Raw genomic sequence first — 16,692 nt, forward strand, 5'->3', positions numbered from 1 at the left:
GTGCCAGAAATGCAATAAGAAGTTCACTACACAGGATTGTCTGACTAAACACAACAAAACTCATTCACAATTCTTGCAATGCGATATCTGCAAAGCAACGTTTCCAAACCAACACAGTCTCAGCAGAGATACACACAATCCTCTTCCCGTTACCACAGGTACTTCTTCACCTAATTCCTGTCTTCCCGGACAGTTGTATGTTTTTGACACAGCGCAAGCTACTGAAGTACGCTTACAAAATAAAGCAAACTCTGCATGCAGCGAAAATTTACTTCTCCAGCTAGATTCCATGCTCAGAACCATCAACCCCTTCACTAAATCATACAAACACATGTATGAAATCGTTCAGTCCAATCCAACAGCATCTGTACGAATGGTTTTCAAGGAAAACCCTAGGCAGGATTTACGACGATATAATGCCCCGACATGTCACACCGAGGTTGCAGCGATTTTCGTTGGAGAAGATGGCGAACCGCCTGCCAAAAGGGACATTTGCATCTATCCCATAGGCAACTCCTGTAAACAGATTTCCATGCTCAATATGAATTGCGATCCTATGGTTTACACACTTTTATTCCCTTACGGAGACATTGGCTGGCACAAAGATTTACAACATGTTCACGATAAAAGAACTGCCAAGTGAATATGGCTTACTCAATGCCAATTTTACGCGTACAGATTAGCAATGAGGAATACATTTAGTATTTTGCACTCCAGCAGCAAACTATTCCAACAGTACGTCATAGATGTGTATGTTAAAACAGAGGGCGCGCATCTCAACTATCTCAGGTTACATCAACAAGATCTGAGCGTGGAACAATACAAAGGACTATCAGACGCACAGCAAGCAAACGCTGAAAATAACAACATACGTGTAGGCAAAATGATCATATTACCGTCCACATTTCCAGGAAGTCCAAGATACATGCAACAAAACTATCAGGATGCCATGGCCATAGTACGTAAATTCGGAAAGCCTGATTTATTTATCATCACTTTCACATGTAATAATGCTTGGCCGGAAATTCTACATACACTGTCGGATACCCAAAGACCAGAGCACAGACCTGATATTGTAGAACGAGTAGATCTTTCGATTCATTATTCGTCGTTTCCACCAAAACACCTATTCACAACTGCGTCTTTCAAGAAGTATTTATTTCTTCTTCATATCTGAATTCCTTTCTCATCATTTTCCGTTCCTATTCTTATACCACGGCGGGCTTCAGCTAGTGATATATTATTTACCCAATACAACTGCAGGCACCTCACACCACGATAAATACACTTGAGCTCTGAGAATTTTGCAGTGGACTCAGCTCCGTCGCTGGGGGGGGATGGGCTGCTTGTGCCAATCGACACATTTGCAAAACAACGGTGCCGATGAGGAGAAGTGCAAAGGAACTTAAGGTGGCCTGGGATTACGAGTTGTTTCGCAGGCTTCAGGGATTATAGTGTTAAGAGTCATAGGGTATACACTATACACTTCCAGACAGTGTCCAGAAGCCATTAAGAAGGCTAACACAATATACTCTACACATTGTGCTATATAACCTAAGAGATCCAAGGAGGTTATGCTCAAGCTTTATAATACACTGGTGAGGCCTCATCTAGTTTTAGTGTCCAGGCTACAAAAAGGACGGAGCAGCACTACAAAAAGTCCATAGAAGATTGTCTAGGCTCATTCCAGGGCTACAGGGGATGAATTATGAAAAAAGTTTAAATGAGCTGAGCCTTTTCAGTTTAAGCAAAAGAAGATTAAGGAGAGACATGATTGAAGTGTTTAAAATTATGAAGGGAATTAGTACAGTGGATTGAGACTTATTTTAAAATTGAGTTCACCAAGAACATGGGGACACAGTTGGAAACTTGTTAAGGGTAAATTTCGCACAAACTTTAGGAAGTTTTTCTTTACACAGAGAACCATATATATTTAGAATAAGCTACCAAGTAGTATGGTAGACAGTAGAACTTTAAGGACTTTCAAAACTAGACGTTTTTTAAGAAGAATTGAGTGGAAAGAACTGACAAGCTTTGTTGGGCTGAATGGCCTGTTCTCATCTAGATTGTTCTAATGTTGTGATGTCCCAGGAAGATAATTTAACCAAAAAAAGTATGGAGGTGAGAGATCTCTTCTGTTGATTTAAATAACTGTATAAGTGGAGGTCAGGGAACAGGAAGGGAGACTACAGACACAATTACAACTTTGACCGAGAGGCCACTCTAGATGTAAATACCAAGGCTAAAGAGGACCCCAACTCTATGAACCAGGAATGGGCCTTGTATCTTTGTTTGGTCATTTAGGCATTTTCTGTTTTCTAAGTTTTCCACTCAGATAACTGCAAAATCCGTGAATCTTGAGTGAATTAAAATTGTAGTATTAAAAGTATAGAGTAAAAAGTATGTAGTAATAGGTCCAGAGTAAAATGTTTACTGCAAGGTACTTGTCCTAGTTTGCTGAGCACTGCAAACAGATCACTATATATTCAAAAAGGACTACTACTTGTTCCCTAATCTTACCTCTATCAGACATACCATGCCAAAGATGAAGATATTATGTCAGCTACAGAAAATTCAATTGCCCTGTGCAAAGTTGGTTCCTATTTCATTTTCAGTCCAGCTGAGGGACAAGTATCTGCTCAAACTGACAAACTGTTTAAGCTGATTGGAGTCTGGGCAGATGGTTGTACTGATTCACTGTAGCCATGCTCATTACAATCAAAGGATGCCTCTGTTTGTTAATCAGGGTATTTATGCCATCATATTAAAATGTAATAAGTAAACACAAATGGTGTATTTTTATTTTTCAAATAATAATGGGAGGTAAATGTGTCAATAAACCTTTTTTTACATGGAAAGAACACCATTTTTTCCAGCTTCATTATATTGTGCTCGATTTTCAAGTAACAGCCACGGTCCTTATAATGCTGTAGCAAACTTAAAGTCCTGACAACCATTTACAGGATTTTATTATGTAACTTGCACAGACACAACGAATACCCATAAAGAGGTTGTTATACTTTTGGAAAATATACTGCAATTCAAACAAAGAGTAATACTGTATACAACAATATGAATTAATAATATATTTTATCAAGAGTACGCTTGATGAAGAATTCCAATGGACTGGTTAATTTTATACAGATTTCAATTAAATTAAAACTTTCAGAATAAGTGCTTTAGCTTAGGCAAGGCCTCAGATTTATGGTTTACAATAAGATGGGAAAACTAGATTACGTTACAACTGAAGCTGCAACACAAAAATACAAAAAGCAGTTAACTTGGCATCACCAAATTTATAGTCTGACAAGTGTTCATAATTTTTCCAAGTGCATGTCTGGAGAAAGTGCAACAGACTATTTGATTGTTTTATCTGCTGGATATGTCACAATATATTCTGACAGGCTGACTATAAAACATAAAGACAGCTTACAAATGTAGTGTGTAATGTATCCTGTAGTAAAACCAAGGGCTTCCTGTAAATTTCTGTGCTGATAACGTAGCTTAAACTGTTAGAGCAGGCAATGGCCACCAGCTTGGTTACTTCACTTATCAGTGCTCACTCACATAAGGATCTCAAAATTGTCCTTAAAAGCACTTTGGAATAATGATCATCTTAAAAAGGTGCTTTGATGCAGGTATACATTTCACTGTTTCTATTTATTACTAAAGAAATGGTTTTCAATTCAAAAGATATATAGCACATCAATAAGGAACATGACAATAATATTAAAGTAACAATGAAGCACTGTCAAAAAATGCTGTGTGTTGTTGACATCCCTGAGAATCAAAGCAAAAAAAAAAAAAAAAAAAGAAAGACAGTTATAAATGCCATCAACTTTGTTTTCCCTAAGGAAAGTACTCACCCGTGCTTCATACTCCAGCACAAATGGAGGAATGTCTATTTGCTCTGGTGAAATATATGCAAAGAGCTCACCAAGACTGTCAATATGTTGAACTTTATCTTTCAGTCCAGACACATTAAAAGTGGTAAAAAACCATGTGGAAACCTTGACAAATAAAATACAATACAAACACATTACAGCAAAGAACCATTTGAAAACACCTTCAAGCAATCAAAATATTCAAATAAATTATTTGAAATATACTAAGACTTACTACACACTTCTAAATACCACTTATTGCTTCTGGCATATTTTGTGTTACATGTTCTATCAAAATTCTAATCTGTATTCTGAATGTTTTAATTTATTTTAAGCATCAACACATTTTGGCCAAAAAAGAACCACAACACAAAGAACTAAATACTTTGGGGAAATAGGATAAAACAAAACCATGGAGTTAAATCCTTCATTTAAATATTATAATAATATAATATTATTAATGTTTATTATAAGCTGAATAAGTGGACCAAATTTTAAATAAACCTTTCATATTATTGCATACTTACTTACTAATCAGCTAGGAATTTTTAGGTACAGTAATATTTTATTATTTATATATCTCATTGCAATGGCACCTGTCAAGGCTTGGGATATATTAGGCAGCAAGTGAATAGTCAGTTCTTGAAGGTGATGTGTTGGAAGCTTGAAAAATGGGAAAGCGTAAGTATTTGAGTGTCTCTGACAAGAGCCAAACTCTGATGGATAGATGACTGGGTCAGAGAATCCCTAAAACAGCAGGTCTTGTGGGGTTCTCTTGGCATGTAGTGGTTAATACAAAAAGTGGTATAAGCATGTACAACAGGTGAAATAGCAACAGGGTTATGGGTGCTGAAGTCTCACTAATGAATGAGAGAAGGCTAGCCCATCTTGCCATACCCCAAAGAAGATCAAAATTTGCTGGAAAAATTAATACTGGCTATGACAGAATGATGTCAGAACACACAATGCATCGCAGCTTGCTCCATATGGGGCTGTAGACCGATAAAAGTGCCCATGATGACCACTGTCATCCTCTGAAACTGCCTACAATGGGCACGTGAGCATAAGAACAGGACGGAAGGTGGGCCTGGTCTGATGAATTGGGTGCGTATGCGTTGTTTACCAGAGGAAAAGATGTCAGTAGGAATTGGGAAGAAGGTAAGCTGGCGGAGGCAGTGTGATGCTCTGGGCAATGTTCTGCTAAGAATCCTTAGGTCCTGGCATTCACATGGATGTTACTTTCACTTGATCACTTACCCAGAGACTGTTGCAGACCACATACACCCCTTCATGGTGATGGTATTCCCTACTGGCAGTGTCCTCTTTTGGCCAGCTAATGCACCCTGCCACACTGCAAAAACTGAATTTTTTGAGGAATATGATAAAGAGTTCAAGGTGTTGACCCAGTCTCCAGATTTCTTGATCTCAATCTGCATGCGCTGGAAAAACAATTCCGACCCATGGAGGCCCCACCTTGCAACTTACAGGACTTAAAGGACCTGCTACTAATGTCTTGGTACCAGATACCACAGGATACCCTCAGAGGTCTTATTGCATCTGTGCCCTGAGGGGCCAGAGTTATTTGGGTGTCACAAGGTGGACCTACACAAAATTAAGCAGTTGGTTTTAATGTTGTGGCTGATCATGTATGATGGGGGTTGTAATAGTAGATCCTGAAAAGAGTTTCAGCTTCTCTCTCAATTAACAAATAAAAAATTAAATGGATGCCTGTGGGCAACTTAAGTGAACAGTCAGGGCTGGTCAATGCCAACCTTGCTTAGTTTTAGCCCTTTTCCTCACTATGAAGCTGTAGCAGCAGAACTTAAGAGGTATGTTTTGACGCTATCAAAAGAAATTCTTTAAACAACTGGTGTAACAACCTGTCAATAAGTCTAAAAACGACAACACCTCTACCTTGAATGTTCAGAGACTATCTATTCAAAATTCAAGCCATACAGTGCGCAAATGGAGAGAAATTAGACAATCATACCAAAATATTCCACAAAGTCACAAAGGACCCTATAAAAACACATAAGGATCTGCAGGCCTTCCTCACACTAGCAAAGGCTGGAAATCTAAATTCTATTATCTGAAAGACACTGGGTATTATTAAGTACCCATGGTGGAAACCACTTATAAGATCATCAGTGCTTGCGCTTCGATGTTGCCAAACTGTGCCTGTACAATGCACAGGTCTAGGACTAACTTTGTGCCTGATATTTGCCCTGGTATATCTGCAGAAAATCCACATCATTCAACAATAATAATGATTACCTGAAACACAGTTTTAAACACATAATTATCCACAAACGAGAGCAACTAAGTAGCTTAAAAACAAAATGAAAAAATATGTTTCCAAGAAACACCCACACTCGGCATTTATAAGTAAAAACATGGTTACACAAAGATGCCAATAAATCATAAGAGTTTTTGTGTAGAAATGAATAATATGTGGAATAACAGAATGACCGATTATAAATGAACTGAGAACTGGGCTAGAGTGACATTTTGACAAAATAAGGAAGGAGGAAAAAAAAAAACCTTCTCTAGTAATTGCCAGCTTTGCTATGAGACTGCAGGCTATTTGTGACCTGCTTGTGACAGTTTGTGACATTTCTGCTCAAGTACATCAGTTAATTAATAACAAGTAAAATTTCTTTACCTTGGAACGAAATGTTGGGTGTACAAAATAGAAGGCTTTCAAGTTTTTCTTATACCTAAAAGGGAAAGGTAAATTAAAACTTTGATTGTAACTGGAAAAATATTTATAATTCATTTTTAAAAATAAAACTTAATGAAAATCTGGCACACAAAAGGTATATAGTGAACCACAGCATACAGGTATGTTTAGAATGGCTTTTTAAAGTATTTTGTGTAATACTCACAACAGTGTTAAAATCAATTCATGCAACCCTGGACAGGGTATCAGTCAATTACAGGGGGCCCCATATACACACCGAATCACAATTTAACGTAGTAGCCTTGTCTTTGGCACGTGGGAAGAAAACCAGAGTACCCAGAGATCTATATAGTAGGGGTGGGCGGTATGACCAAAATTCTATATCACGGTATTTTTCTAAATTATCCCGGTTTCACGGTATTCGACGGTATTTTTTTCCCCATGCATGAGTGGATGTTAACCACATTTTCCACTGCAATTACTGGCTAAGAATAACCTATTCCACTCTCAAGAGTATTGTACACTGTACAAAAAAAACATTTTAATGTGCCAACAATTATTAATACAGTTTTGCATTGCCCCATAAAGTGATAGTTTTCAAGGGGGTGGCACTAATGGAGAAGGTATCACATTGCATGACAGATGCAGTCAAAATATAGAACCTTTTCATTGAACAAATTTTGCAAAAACAAACTATAATTTTGACAACATATTTTCAACCATACAAAGAGGCATTTAGACTTAGTAAAATATCCAGAAGTGCTTGTCAAAAATTGTATTGCACCGAATATGTCTTAGAAAAGGAATAAATAGTAAATATTTTTTGTAAACCAACTACACTTTCTGTTAATGTTAACAATCTCTGTCCACTGACATGTTAAAGTGACTTTTTAAACAACTTTATCATTAAACTGCATAATATTTAAACTAATAAATAATAACAATAAAATAAATAATAGTATTATTAATGATAGTTGCACTATTACGTCAAGACTTCAAGCCCAGGTGCATTACACAGTATTCACCAAATTAAAATAAAATAAAACAAGTGCAACTTGGTGATGACATCTTTACCAACTGAACCATCATTTAGGCAAACTGCATTAATATGGACCTTGCTTCAAGCTAAGCTATACTGGGAAGAAAAAAACAAACTATATGTCGAGAACAAAGTCAACATTTCCACTTTATTCTCGCCGTTTATGTCGAGATTGAAGTCGACATTTCCACTTTATTCTCATAGTTTACTTCATAATTAAAGTAGAATGTCGTAAACTAAACTTCTTCCTAAAATCAATGTTTAATCAATTACTTAATTTACCCCTTCATAAATTAATGCAGCACATTAAATGCTTTGTGTTACGTTCCCCGACCCAGTGGTTAATCACTACGCTTCTTAAACTGACTTCCTCCGCACTAAGAGAAGACAGCGATCACCATACAGAATCCATTCACTTCATGATATTCCTGCTTTCTGAAAATTTTGAATGATAAGATAAATACTTGATATCATTTTCATGATGAAATGAATTAAAGCAGGTATTACACATGCACGGTAGTGAGGCGGTAGTGCTGCTCCCTCGCAGTAAGGGGTCCCCAGGTGTATGTTCAGTGTAGAGAACTTTATGGCAGGTGTGACGAGGCTCCAAAAAACTGGATGTATGAATAGCTATCGAACAGGTTTAACTTAAATATTGTGTAAATGTTGGGTTTGTGATCTGCTGGTTGGAGACACGAACACAGAATTCAATGCATGTTCTTCTGAGCGGGCTCTCTTTATTGCATGCATGCTGTCTCTATCTGACGTAGGCTACCAAAACCCCAGTTCCTATCCTTACTTTTTCTTTCACCACATAACCAATCCCCACACGATAAACGTCTTTGTGAAATTAAAACTAGTTATAAACTTAGCCCACGGAGTGTTCAGAACTTTAAAAATATCTTCGTTATACATGTTTAATTATGCAATCCATTCAGAGCAGCGCCCATCTCTGATTGAGTCGCCAGCACATCGAAGGATGAATACAAGCAAAACATACACTAGCAGGGTCAATATAGCACAACAAAACCCCACATCCTACATGACTTTGAAAGGAAACTGAAGCGCCGAGTAAACCCACCAGAAAAACATGCAAATGCAAGGCAGGCACGCCGCCGTGCCCCCATATGATTAATGCATGCTTTAATGCATTTCACCATGAAAATTATATTAAGTATTTATTTTAGCATTCTAAATGTTCAGAGAGAAGGAAGATCATGAAGTGAATGTATTCTGTGCGGCGATCGCTGCCAGCGCCTCCTCTTAGTGCAAGAAGAAGTCAGTTTAATAATAATAATTCATTACATTTATATAGCGCTTTTCTCAGTACTCAAAGCACTATCCACACAGGGAGGAACCGGGAAGCGAACCCACAATCTTCCACAGTCAAAGAATCACTTAACACAAAGCATTTAATGTGCTATATAACTTATGACGGGGTTTGAGAAAATCTAGTAAATTAAATATTCATTTTACGATGAAGTTTATTTTACGATGTTCTACTTTAATGACAAATTACGAGAATAAAGTCAACATGTCGACTTTAATCTTGACATACACGGCGAGAATAAAGTCAACATGTCATCACACTATTACACAGTACCCAGGTACATTACACTGTATTGAAAACAAATAAAACAAATACAACTTGGCTTGCAGTATTATCCAGTAGTATAGAAACAGTATTTACACATCTGACCTTTTAAAACTAAAGTATCTCCAGGTTCTCTGTCCATTTTCACCACGCAGCATTCCTATGCTACCGCCCACTATTTGGTGGTGTAGCAGTGAAAAAGAGTCCTAGTGCAACAAATCTGTGTTTAGCGGTGTAGCAGTGAAAAAGGTCCCCACGTGAACAGTTTCCCGCTGCGCCACGTTCCGAACGTCGTTTAGGCAATTTAAACCGGTGTTGCGGTATAAGAAAAATCCATATCATAAAAAAAATAAAAAACGGTTTTCGGTATGAACCGGTATACCGCCCAGCACTACTATATAGCTAATGTTAATCGAAAACATAACTAAACAGTAAATTTAGATGTGTCACTTCATCATAGTCTTTCTGCTGTTCTTTACGCAGTATGTTGAAACAACTCAAACTAACTTTGCATGAACTCCACAGGATGGTGAAAAGCTACACTCATGTCCAAATGCATGTTTTAAAATCTACAACTGCATCAGAATATGAAACTACAAAACATTACAAAGATGCTAAAGCAAAAAAAAAACCATTCTAAATGTCAAAATTAACTTCCCACCTGGGGCTCTAAGAATTTGAACAACCAGATTCTGACAGATCAGAAGTATTTACTGTTTTAATTATTACTATAATTATTCCTCTAAAAAAATAACAAAACAGTTCAGGGAGCTGTTGCAACAAACTATTTTACTTATCATATCAACATCACTACCTCTAATGAAAACCTATGAAGATAACAGTTGTGCAAACTAACATTTCTATTTAGTTTGTTTTTTCCAATAAGGGACAATGGAATTGTTACTTAATACTTAATAAGTAAAGCAAAATTAAATAAGCACTGGAGAAAAGTGCCAAATGAACACACAAAATCTATAATATGACATACAGTGCATCTGGAAAGTATTCACAGCGCATCACTTTTTCCACATTTTGTTATGTTACAGCCTTATTCTAAAATGGATTAAATTCATTTTTTCCCTCAGAATTCTACACACAACACCCCATAATGACAACGTGAAAAATGTTTACTTGAGGTTTTTGCAAATTTATTAAAAATAAAAAAAACTGAGAAATCACATGTACTTAAGTATTCACAGCCTTTGCTCAATACTTTTGTCGATGCACCTTTGGCAGCAATTACAGCTTCAAGTCTTTTTGAATATGATGCCACAAGCTTGGCACACCTATCCTTGGCCAGTTTCGCCCACTCCTCTTTGCAGCACTTCTCAAGCTCCATCAGGTTGGATGGGAAGCGTCGGTGCACAGCCATTTTAAGATCTCTCCAGAGATGTTCAATCGGATTCAAGTTTGGGTTCTGGCTGGGCCACTCAAGGACATTCACAGAGTTGTCATGAAGCCACTCCTTTGATATCTGGGCTGTGTGTTTAGGGTCGTTGTCCAGCTGAAAGATGAACCGTCGCCCCAGTCTGAGGTCAAGAGCGCTCTGGAGCAGGTTTTCATCCAGGATGTCTCTGTACATTATTGCTGCAGTTACCTTTCCCTTTATCCTGATTAGTCTCCCAGTCCTTGCCGCTGAAAAACATCCCCACAGCATGATGCTGCCACCACCATCCCTCACTGTAGGGATGGTATTGGCCTGGTGATGAGCAGTGCCTGGTTTCCTCCAAACGTGACGCCTGGCATTTACACCAAAGAGTTCAATCTTTGTCTCATCAGACCAGAGAATTTTCTTTCTCATGGTCTGAGAGTCCTTCAGGTGCGTTTTGGCAAACTCCAGGCGGGCTGCCATGTGCCTTTTATTAAGGATTGGCTTCCGTCTGGCCACTCTACCATACAGGCCTGATTGGTGGATTCCTGTGGAGCTCTGACAGAGTGACCATCAGGTTATTGGTCACCTCCCTGACTAAGGCCCTTCTCCCCCGATCTCTCAGTTTAGATGGCCGTCCAGCTCTAGGAAGAGTCCTGGTGGTTTCGACCTTCTTCCACTTATGGATGATGGAGGCCACTGTGCTCATTGGGACCTTCAAAGCAGCAGAAATTTTTCTGTAACCTTCCCCAGATTTGTGCCTCGAGACAATCCTATCTCAGAGGTCTACAGACAATTCCTTTGACTTCATGCTTGGTTTGTGCTCTGACATGAACTGTCAACTGTGGGACCTTATATAGACAGGTGTGTGCCTTTCCAAATCATGTCCAATCAACTGAATTTACCACAGGTGGACTCCAATTAAGCTGCAGAAACATCTCAAGGATGATCAGGGGAATCAGGATGCAACTGAGCTCAATTTTGAGCTTCATGGCAAAGGCTGTGAATACTTATGTACATGTGGTTTCTCAATTTTTTTATTTTTAATAAATTTGCAAAAATCTCAAGTAAACTTTTTTCACGTTGTCATTATGGGGTGTTGTGTGTAGAATTCTGAAGGAAAAAATGAATTTAATCCATTTTGGAATAAGGCTGTAACATAACAAAATGTGGAAGTGATGCGCTGTGAATACTTTCCGGATGCACTGTACATATTTATAGTAATTTATAGTACTGTAACAATCAAACTAAAAAAAAATTCAGCAGTTATTCAGCAGTTTTTTTTTTTTTTTTAATACCGACTTGGATAATGTGGTCAAGTAAGGTGAAGAAGCAGAAGAAGAAATAAATGTTGTAAACTGGTTTAATCTTCTTTATCTAATGATTTCTAGACCAATGTCATTTCCCAACCAACAATACATTACAGTAGTACCTCATATTATACATGAGATTATCTTCCCATGGAACTGCACACACTAAAGTTTCTTTAGACAACCCCTTAGTACACTCACAAAGTTCAATGAACTTGGCTATGCCAATACCCATTAATATGTACAATATGTATATAAATTAACAACTTTAAAATATAATCTATCGTGAACAATGTTATTGGGGACTTTGGCGCTACATGTCCAACACAGCCAGATTAGATGGAGCACTACATGCACATAAGGAAATATGGAAGTGAAGCAGAACAATATTAAATGGGCAGCACATCTCTCTCCTTGGAATACCACACCTTGTGCCAGTGTATACTGTGCTATATTTTATTTTTGTATTCTTTTTTGTTTTACTAATATTCTGCTGTTAACGTAAATAAGAATGTTGAGGTTCTACAGCATTTAAGCATATGAAATAAGGACAGGTGAAAGGAATTAGGAAATATTCAAATTTTAGAAGATGAAAATATTTATTCCTGTTGAGAAATACAGAACAATAGTTAACATTCTATGACTGCTGGAAAACCCAAAGTTAATAATGGGATTTAACACAAATATATTTACATACTTACCTCCAACAAAAAAGTAAAGAAAATGTCAGTATGGGAGAGAAAACTTATTTGATATACAAGGTGGAAAATTTTTACAGCATAAAACATGGAAAAAATGTGAGAACTAATCAGTAAAGTTAAATTATCAAAGTATGCAAAAGAGAAGAAAAACTAATAAGGCTCTAACCAAGAAATTGTAAGCAGCCATAAAAAATATGAAAAATGGAAAAGTGGCATATCAGTCTAGTCAGCAGACATACATGAAAATAGCAAAATAAAAGGGAAATTTAAAAAACTAATACATTTCAGATGACTTTACCAACGCAAAAAAAACCCCAACAAATTGTCAAAATCCCAAAACAATTTCTAAACAGAATAAAACAGCAAACGAAAGCTTTACAAAAGTGGACAGAGAAGAAATTTTTGGAAAAAGTAACAGACACTTTAAAATCTACATAAAACAAGAAATCCCCAGAACCAAATAGCTTTCCAACTAAGTTTTATGATAATTTCCAAATATCTTTCCAAAGTAGTCTCAGGAACAACAGAATCCCAAAAAAATTGTAAAAAGGTACTGTATTATTTACTTAAATCCACAAAAAGGAGACTCTGTGAAACTAAGTTGTGAAGTTATGACCCTTTGTAGGTTTATTCATTGTACTTTTTTTTTTTTAGGTATGTGAAATTTCAAACTAGATTTTTTACAAAACTCCAATGAAAATAAAAATGATATAATTAAGTCAATTAATTCTACACATTATTCGGTAAGCATATTTTTTATTTTAATGCATTACTTATAGCCATACCAGCAAGCCCGCGATTCTCGAAAGAATCACAAATCCAAGAATGGCAATCACTTTCTGTTCCCTCCAATACATGGAGGGATGAAATATCATGGAGGGTGGGTGCGACCTCGGAATGTTCATTTAATTAAATAAACATATTTGTTGGAGCTGTGACTCAGTTGTAGGCGCCTTCATTCATTGTTTTTAACCATGCAGTTTCGTTTTGTGTTTCTATGGCTGTGTCGTCAGCGAGAAGTCGTTTGCTGACGGCGGTGGATTTGCGTGCTGAAGTGGCCATGTCAGCGGATCCGGGCATGGAGGGCTACATTACTAAACAAACGTGGTATACGCGGTGGTGTGGGCGGTCGCGTTCGGGCGGCTGTACAACCTGGCATGCACGCCTTACCTCAGGTTTAGTTTACAGGTCGTAGCCATGGTAAAGTTTTCATTTAATTAAATAAACATATTTGTACTAAAGCGGTGTCTTTGTGTGGGCACCTTCGTTCATTCATTTTATCCATACGGGCTCGTTTTTGAATTTCTGTTACTTGAGCGGTTTCTTTTTGGAGCCGTGACTCCATTAGCTATAAGTCGTTTACTGTTAGGAATTATAAAAGCACTTACGTTTAATACGGAGCGTTCGTTTATTGTTTTCTTCCATCTGGTGTCGTTTCTGTGTTTTCTGTGGCTGGACTGTTAATAATGTATTACTGTAATGTGATTCAAATATGCTGTGTAGTCTGGACGTCTGGGGATTCCGTATTGTAATACTGTAATGTGATTCAAATATGCGCTGAATCGCTTCGTTTTTGTTTTCTCCATGGCTGTGTCGTTAGCTATGGGCTCGGATTTGTATTTCCGTTAGTTGAGCTGTTTTCGTTTCTGAGCTGTGACTCCTTTGCCTGGGAGCTGTTTCGTTTTTGAGCCGTGACTCCTCTGCCTGTGGTGTTTCAGAAGCGCGTTGTAGGCGGCAGTGCGCGTGTGCTTCGAAGTCTGGACGTCTGGGGATTCCGTACTGTAATACTGTAATGTGATTCAAATATACGCTGAATCATTTTGTTTTTGTTTTCTCTGTGGCAGTGTCGTTAGCTATGGGCTCGGATTTGTACAGCCTAAGCAAACGGCTGAGTCTGGTACATCTAATCTGTGTTTTCTGTGGCTGTGTCGTATCACACTAGTAGGCGATTCGTGACATCCGGTTTACAACGTTCTCGTTTCTGTGTTTTCTGTGGCTGTGTCGTTAGCTATGGGCAGGCTCGTTGCAGTGCAGCAGTGCGTGTGCGCTTCGATGCGCCCTGCATCCATCCGGTTTACAACCTTCGGTTAGTAGTATGGATTACAGATTAGCACACACACATTTTTAAACCTATTTAATCCAATTCTGCGCTGTGAGGCGGTCTACTGCCTATTTTAGCAGCAAAGTGCGAAACAATCCTGGACAGAGCAACACTGCATTTTCACAAATTACAGTATGCTTTTTTTTTTTTTTTTTTTTTAAATCGTATATTAATGGAGTTATGCAACCTTAAACTGAATGATAACCAGTCAAGCTTCCCTGTTAACTTCTAGATAGATTTGATTCTGTTTTTGCTTTATCTTTAAATGTTTCCTTTTAATTACCCTTTATTTTGGATTGATACGAGGAAATTTTAATCCCAGTAAACACTAAAGTTAAATAGTTATATTTTTAGAAATAATATCTACATATATGAATGCCAATGTTAGGTGTATTCTCCATTCTTTTCATTTTACTGAAGAAACTAGTCAGCTTTGTTAAAGTAAATTCCATTTTCTGCAGATGTAACTTGCTTAGATTTCAAAAATGTTTTGAGAAAAGCCACTACCAACCCCATACCTCTGGAACAATCTTACACCTATGTAAAACAATGATACAGCACACATACATCATACACTAATAAAGGGTAAATCACATAGTATTAGAAAAAAAAAAGGTTTCCTCAACCAGCAATGCAGCCTACTACAGGCTAAAATGTACACAAGCATATAATATTGTTCTTCAACTATGTTTATTCTAATTACACACTAACAGGGTGATGAATTACAACTCAGAAAGCTATAAGCTAACTTACTTGGCATCAACAATGTCATAAAGTTTCTTAATAAAATCCGTGTCTATGTGGTTGTGTTCTCCTGTTAAGGTGTGGAAATACACCATAACATACTCCTTCACGACTATGTGGTCCATGACATGAATAAAGTAGAGAAGAGCCTAGAAGACAACCATGTAAGTTATACATTAAATTATGTATAATTATATTAAATTATATTAGTATATATATTACATTCTTATTATTTTCACTAGCTTTTATATCACTTTGTAATATAAGTGAAAATAAGCATATATATATATATATATATATATATATATATATATATATATATATATATATATATATATATATATATATATAAATAAAAGAAAAAAAAAAGAAAAAAGAAATCAAGAAGGGGGCAAATACTTTTTCACAACACTGTCTATATACATACACACACACACGCACAAAACTATCCATAAAAATGTAAAAGCTAGACTAAAAACTGACTGTAAAAGCTGAGATTGTTTTCACTATTTCATGCAGTTAAATAATGGTATGACTTAATGTTATCGATTTATTACCTTTTCCATATCAATCAGTGTAACTGGAATATTCCTCCCAACTATGACCATGACTGTTCGGCCCCTGGTATCCACACCTAAAATGAAACATACAGCAATCAAAAACAAAATCACAGAATCAGTTAAAAGCTTTTCATCTTCACTTAACTGAAACACAGATAGAGCTGCTAAAAAGTATTCATTGGGCCGGATCTTTTCACAGTTTGTTGTGTTATTATATGGAATTGTAAATGTACAGGGTGAGTGAAAATTATGCTAACAATAATGTATTATTTTTATCTCGACCACGCCTTTCCAGGTCGATGGATAGGTTGTGGTGGACCATTTCCATGGCCTCCACACTCCCTGATTTGACAGTGATTTCTGGTTATGGGGTATGCTGAAGGAGTGCATGTATAGCAGGAAAATCTGTGATATCAATGACCTGAAGAACAGAATATGGACTGTGGTATCATCTATTCCCGCAAAATGTGTGTCCGGGCTTTAAATAGTACTGTTGCTCATTGGTTTTTGTCGAACAGGTTGAGACATTCCTGTAAATCATCTTGCACATATGAAGTATGTTTTGTGAATAAATTGTTTCCACCATTCAAATGTTAACATAATTTTGACTCACCCTGTATTTTTATAGAATTTTTAATCATTAAACAAAAACACCACAATATCCAAGTGAATAGAACATTACATACAGTTAACTTAATCATAAATGAAAA

General features: G+C 37.0%; 1 protein-coding gene across 2 annotated transcripts in view; it reads right to left on the minus strand.

Moving 5' to 3' along the window:
- gdap2 (ganglioside induced differentiation associated protein 2) overlaps positions 1 to 16,692 on the minus strand; it is a 77,143-nt gene that overhangs the window by 20,211 nt on the left and 40,240 nt on the right. For both annotated transcript variants that reach the window (XM_028800746.2, XM_028800747.2), the window contains 4 exons: positions 15,980 to 16,056; positions 15,432 to 15,571; positions 6,547 to 6,601; positions 3,867 to 4,010 (listed from right to left, as the gene is read on the minus strand). In XM_028800746.2, the coding sequence (XP_028656579.1) occupies positions 3,867 to 4,010; positions 6,547 to 6,601; positions 15,432 to 15,571; positions 15,980 to 16,056 (416 nt within the window). The remainder of the gene's footprint in view (positions 1 to 3,866; positions 4,011 to 6,546; positions 6,602 to 15,431; positions 15,572 to 15,979; positions 16,057 to 16,692) is intronic.

The sequence above is a fragment of the Erpetoichthys calabaricus genome, chromosome 4, assembly GCF_900747795.2.
Source record: "Erpetoichthys calabaricus chromosome 4, fErpCal1.3, whole genome shotgun sequence".
In the NCBI taxonomy this organism is placed as follows: Eukaryota; Metazoa; Chordata; class Cladistia; order Polypteriformes; family Polypteridae; genus Erpetoichthys; species Erpetoichthys calabaricus.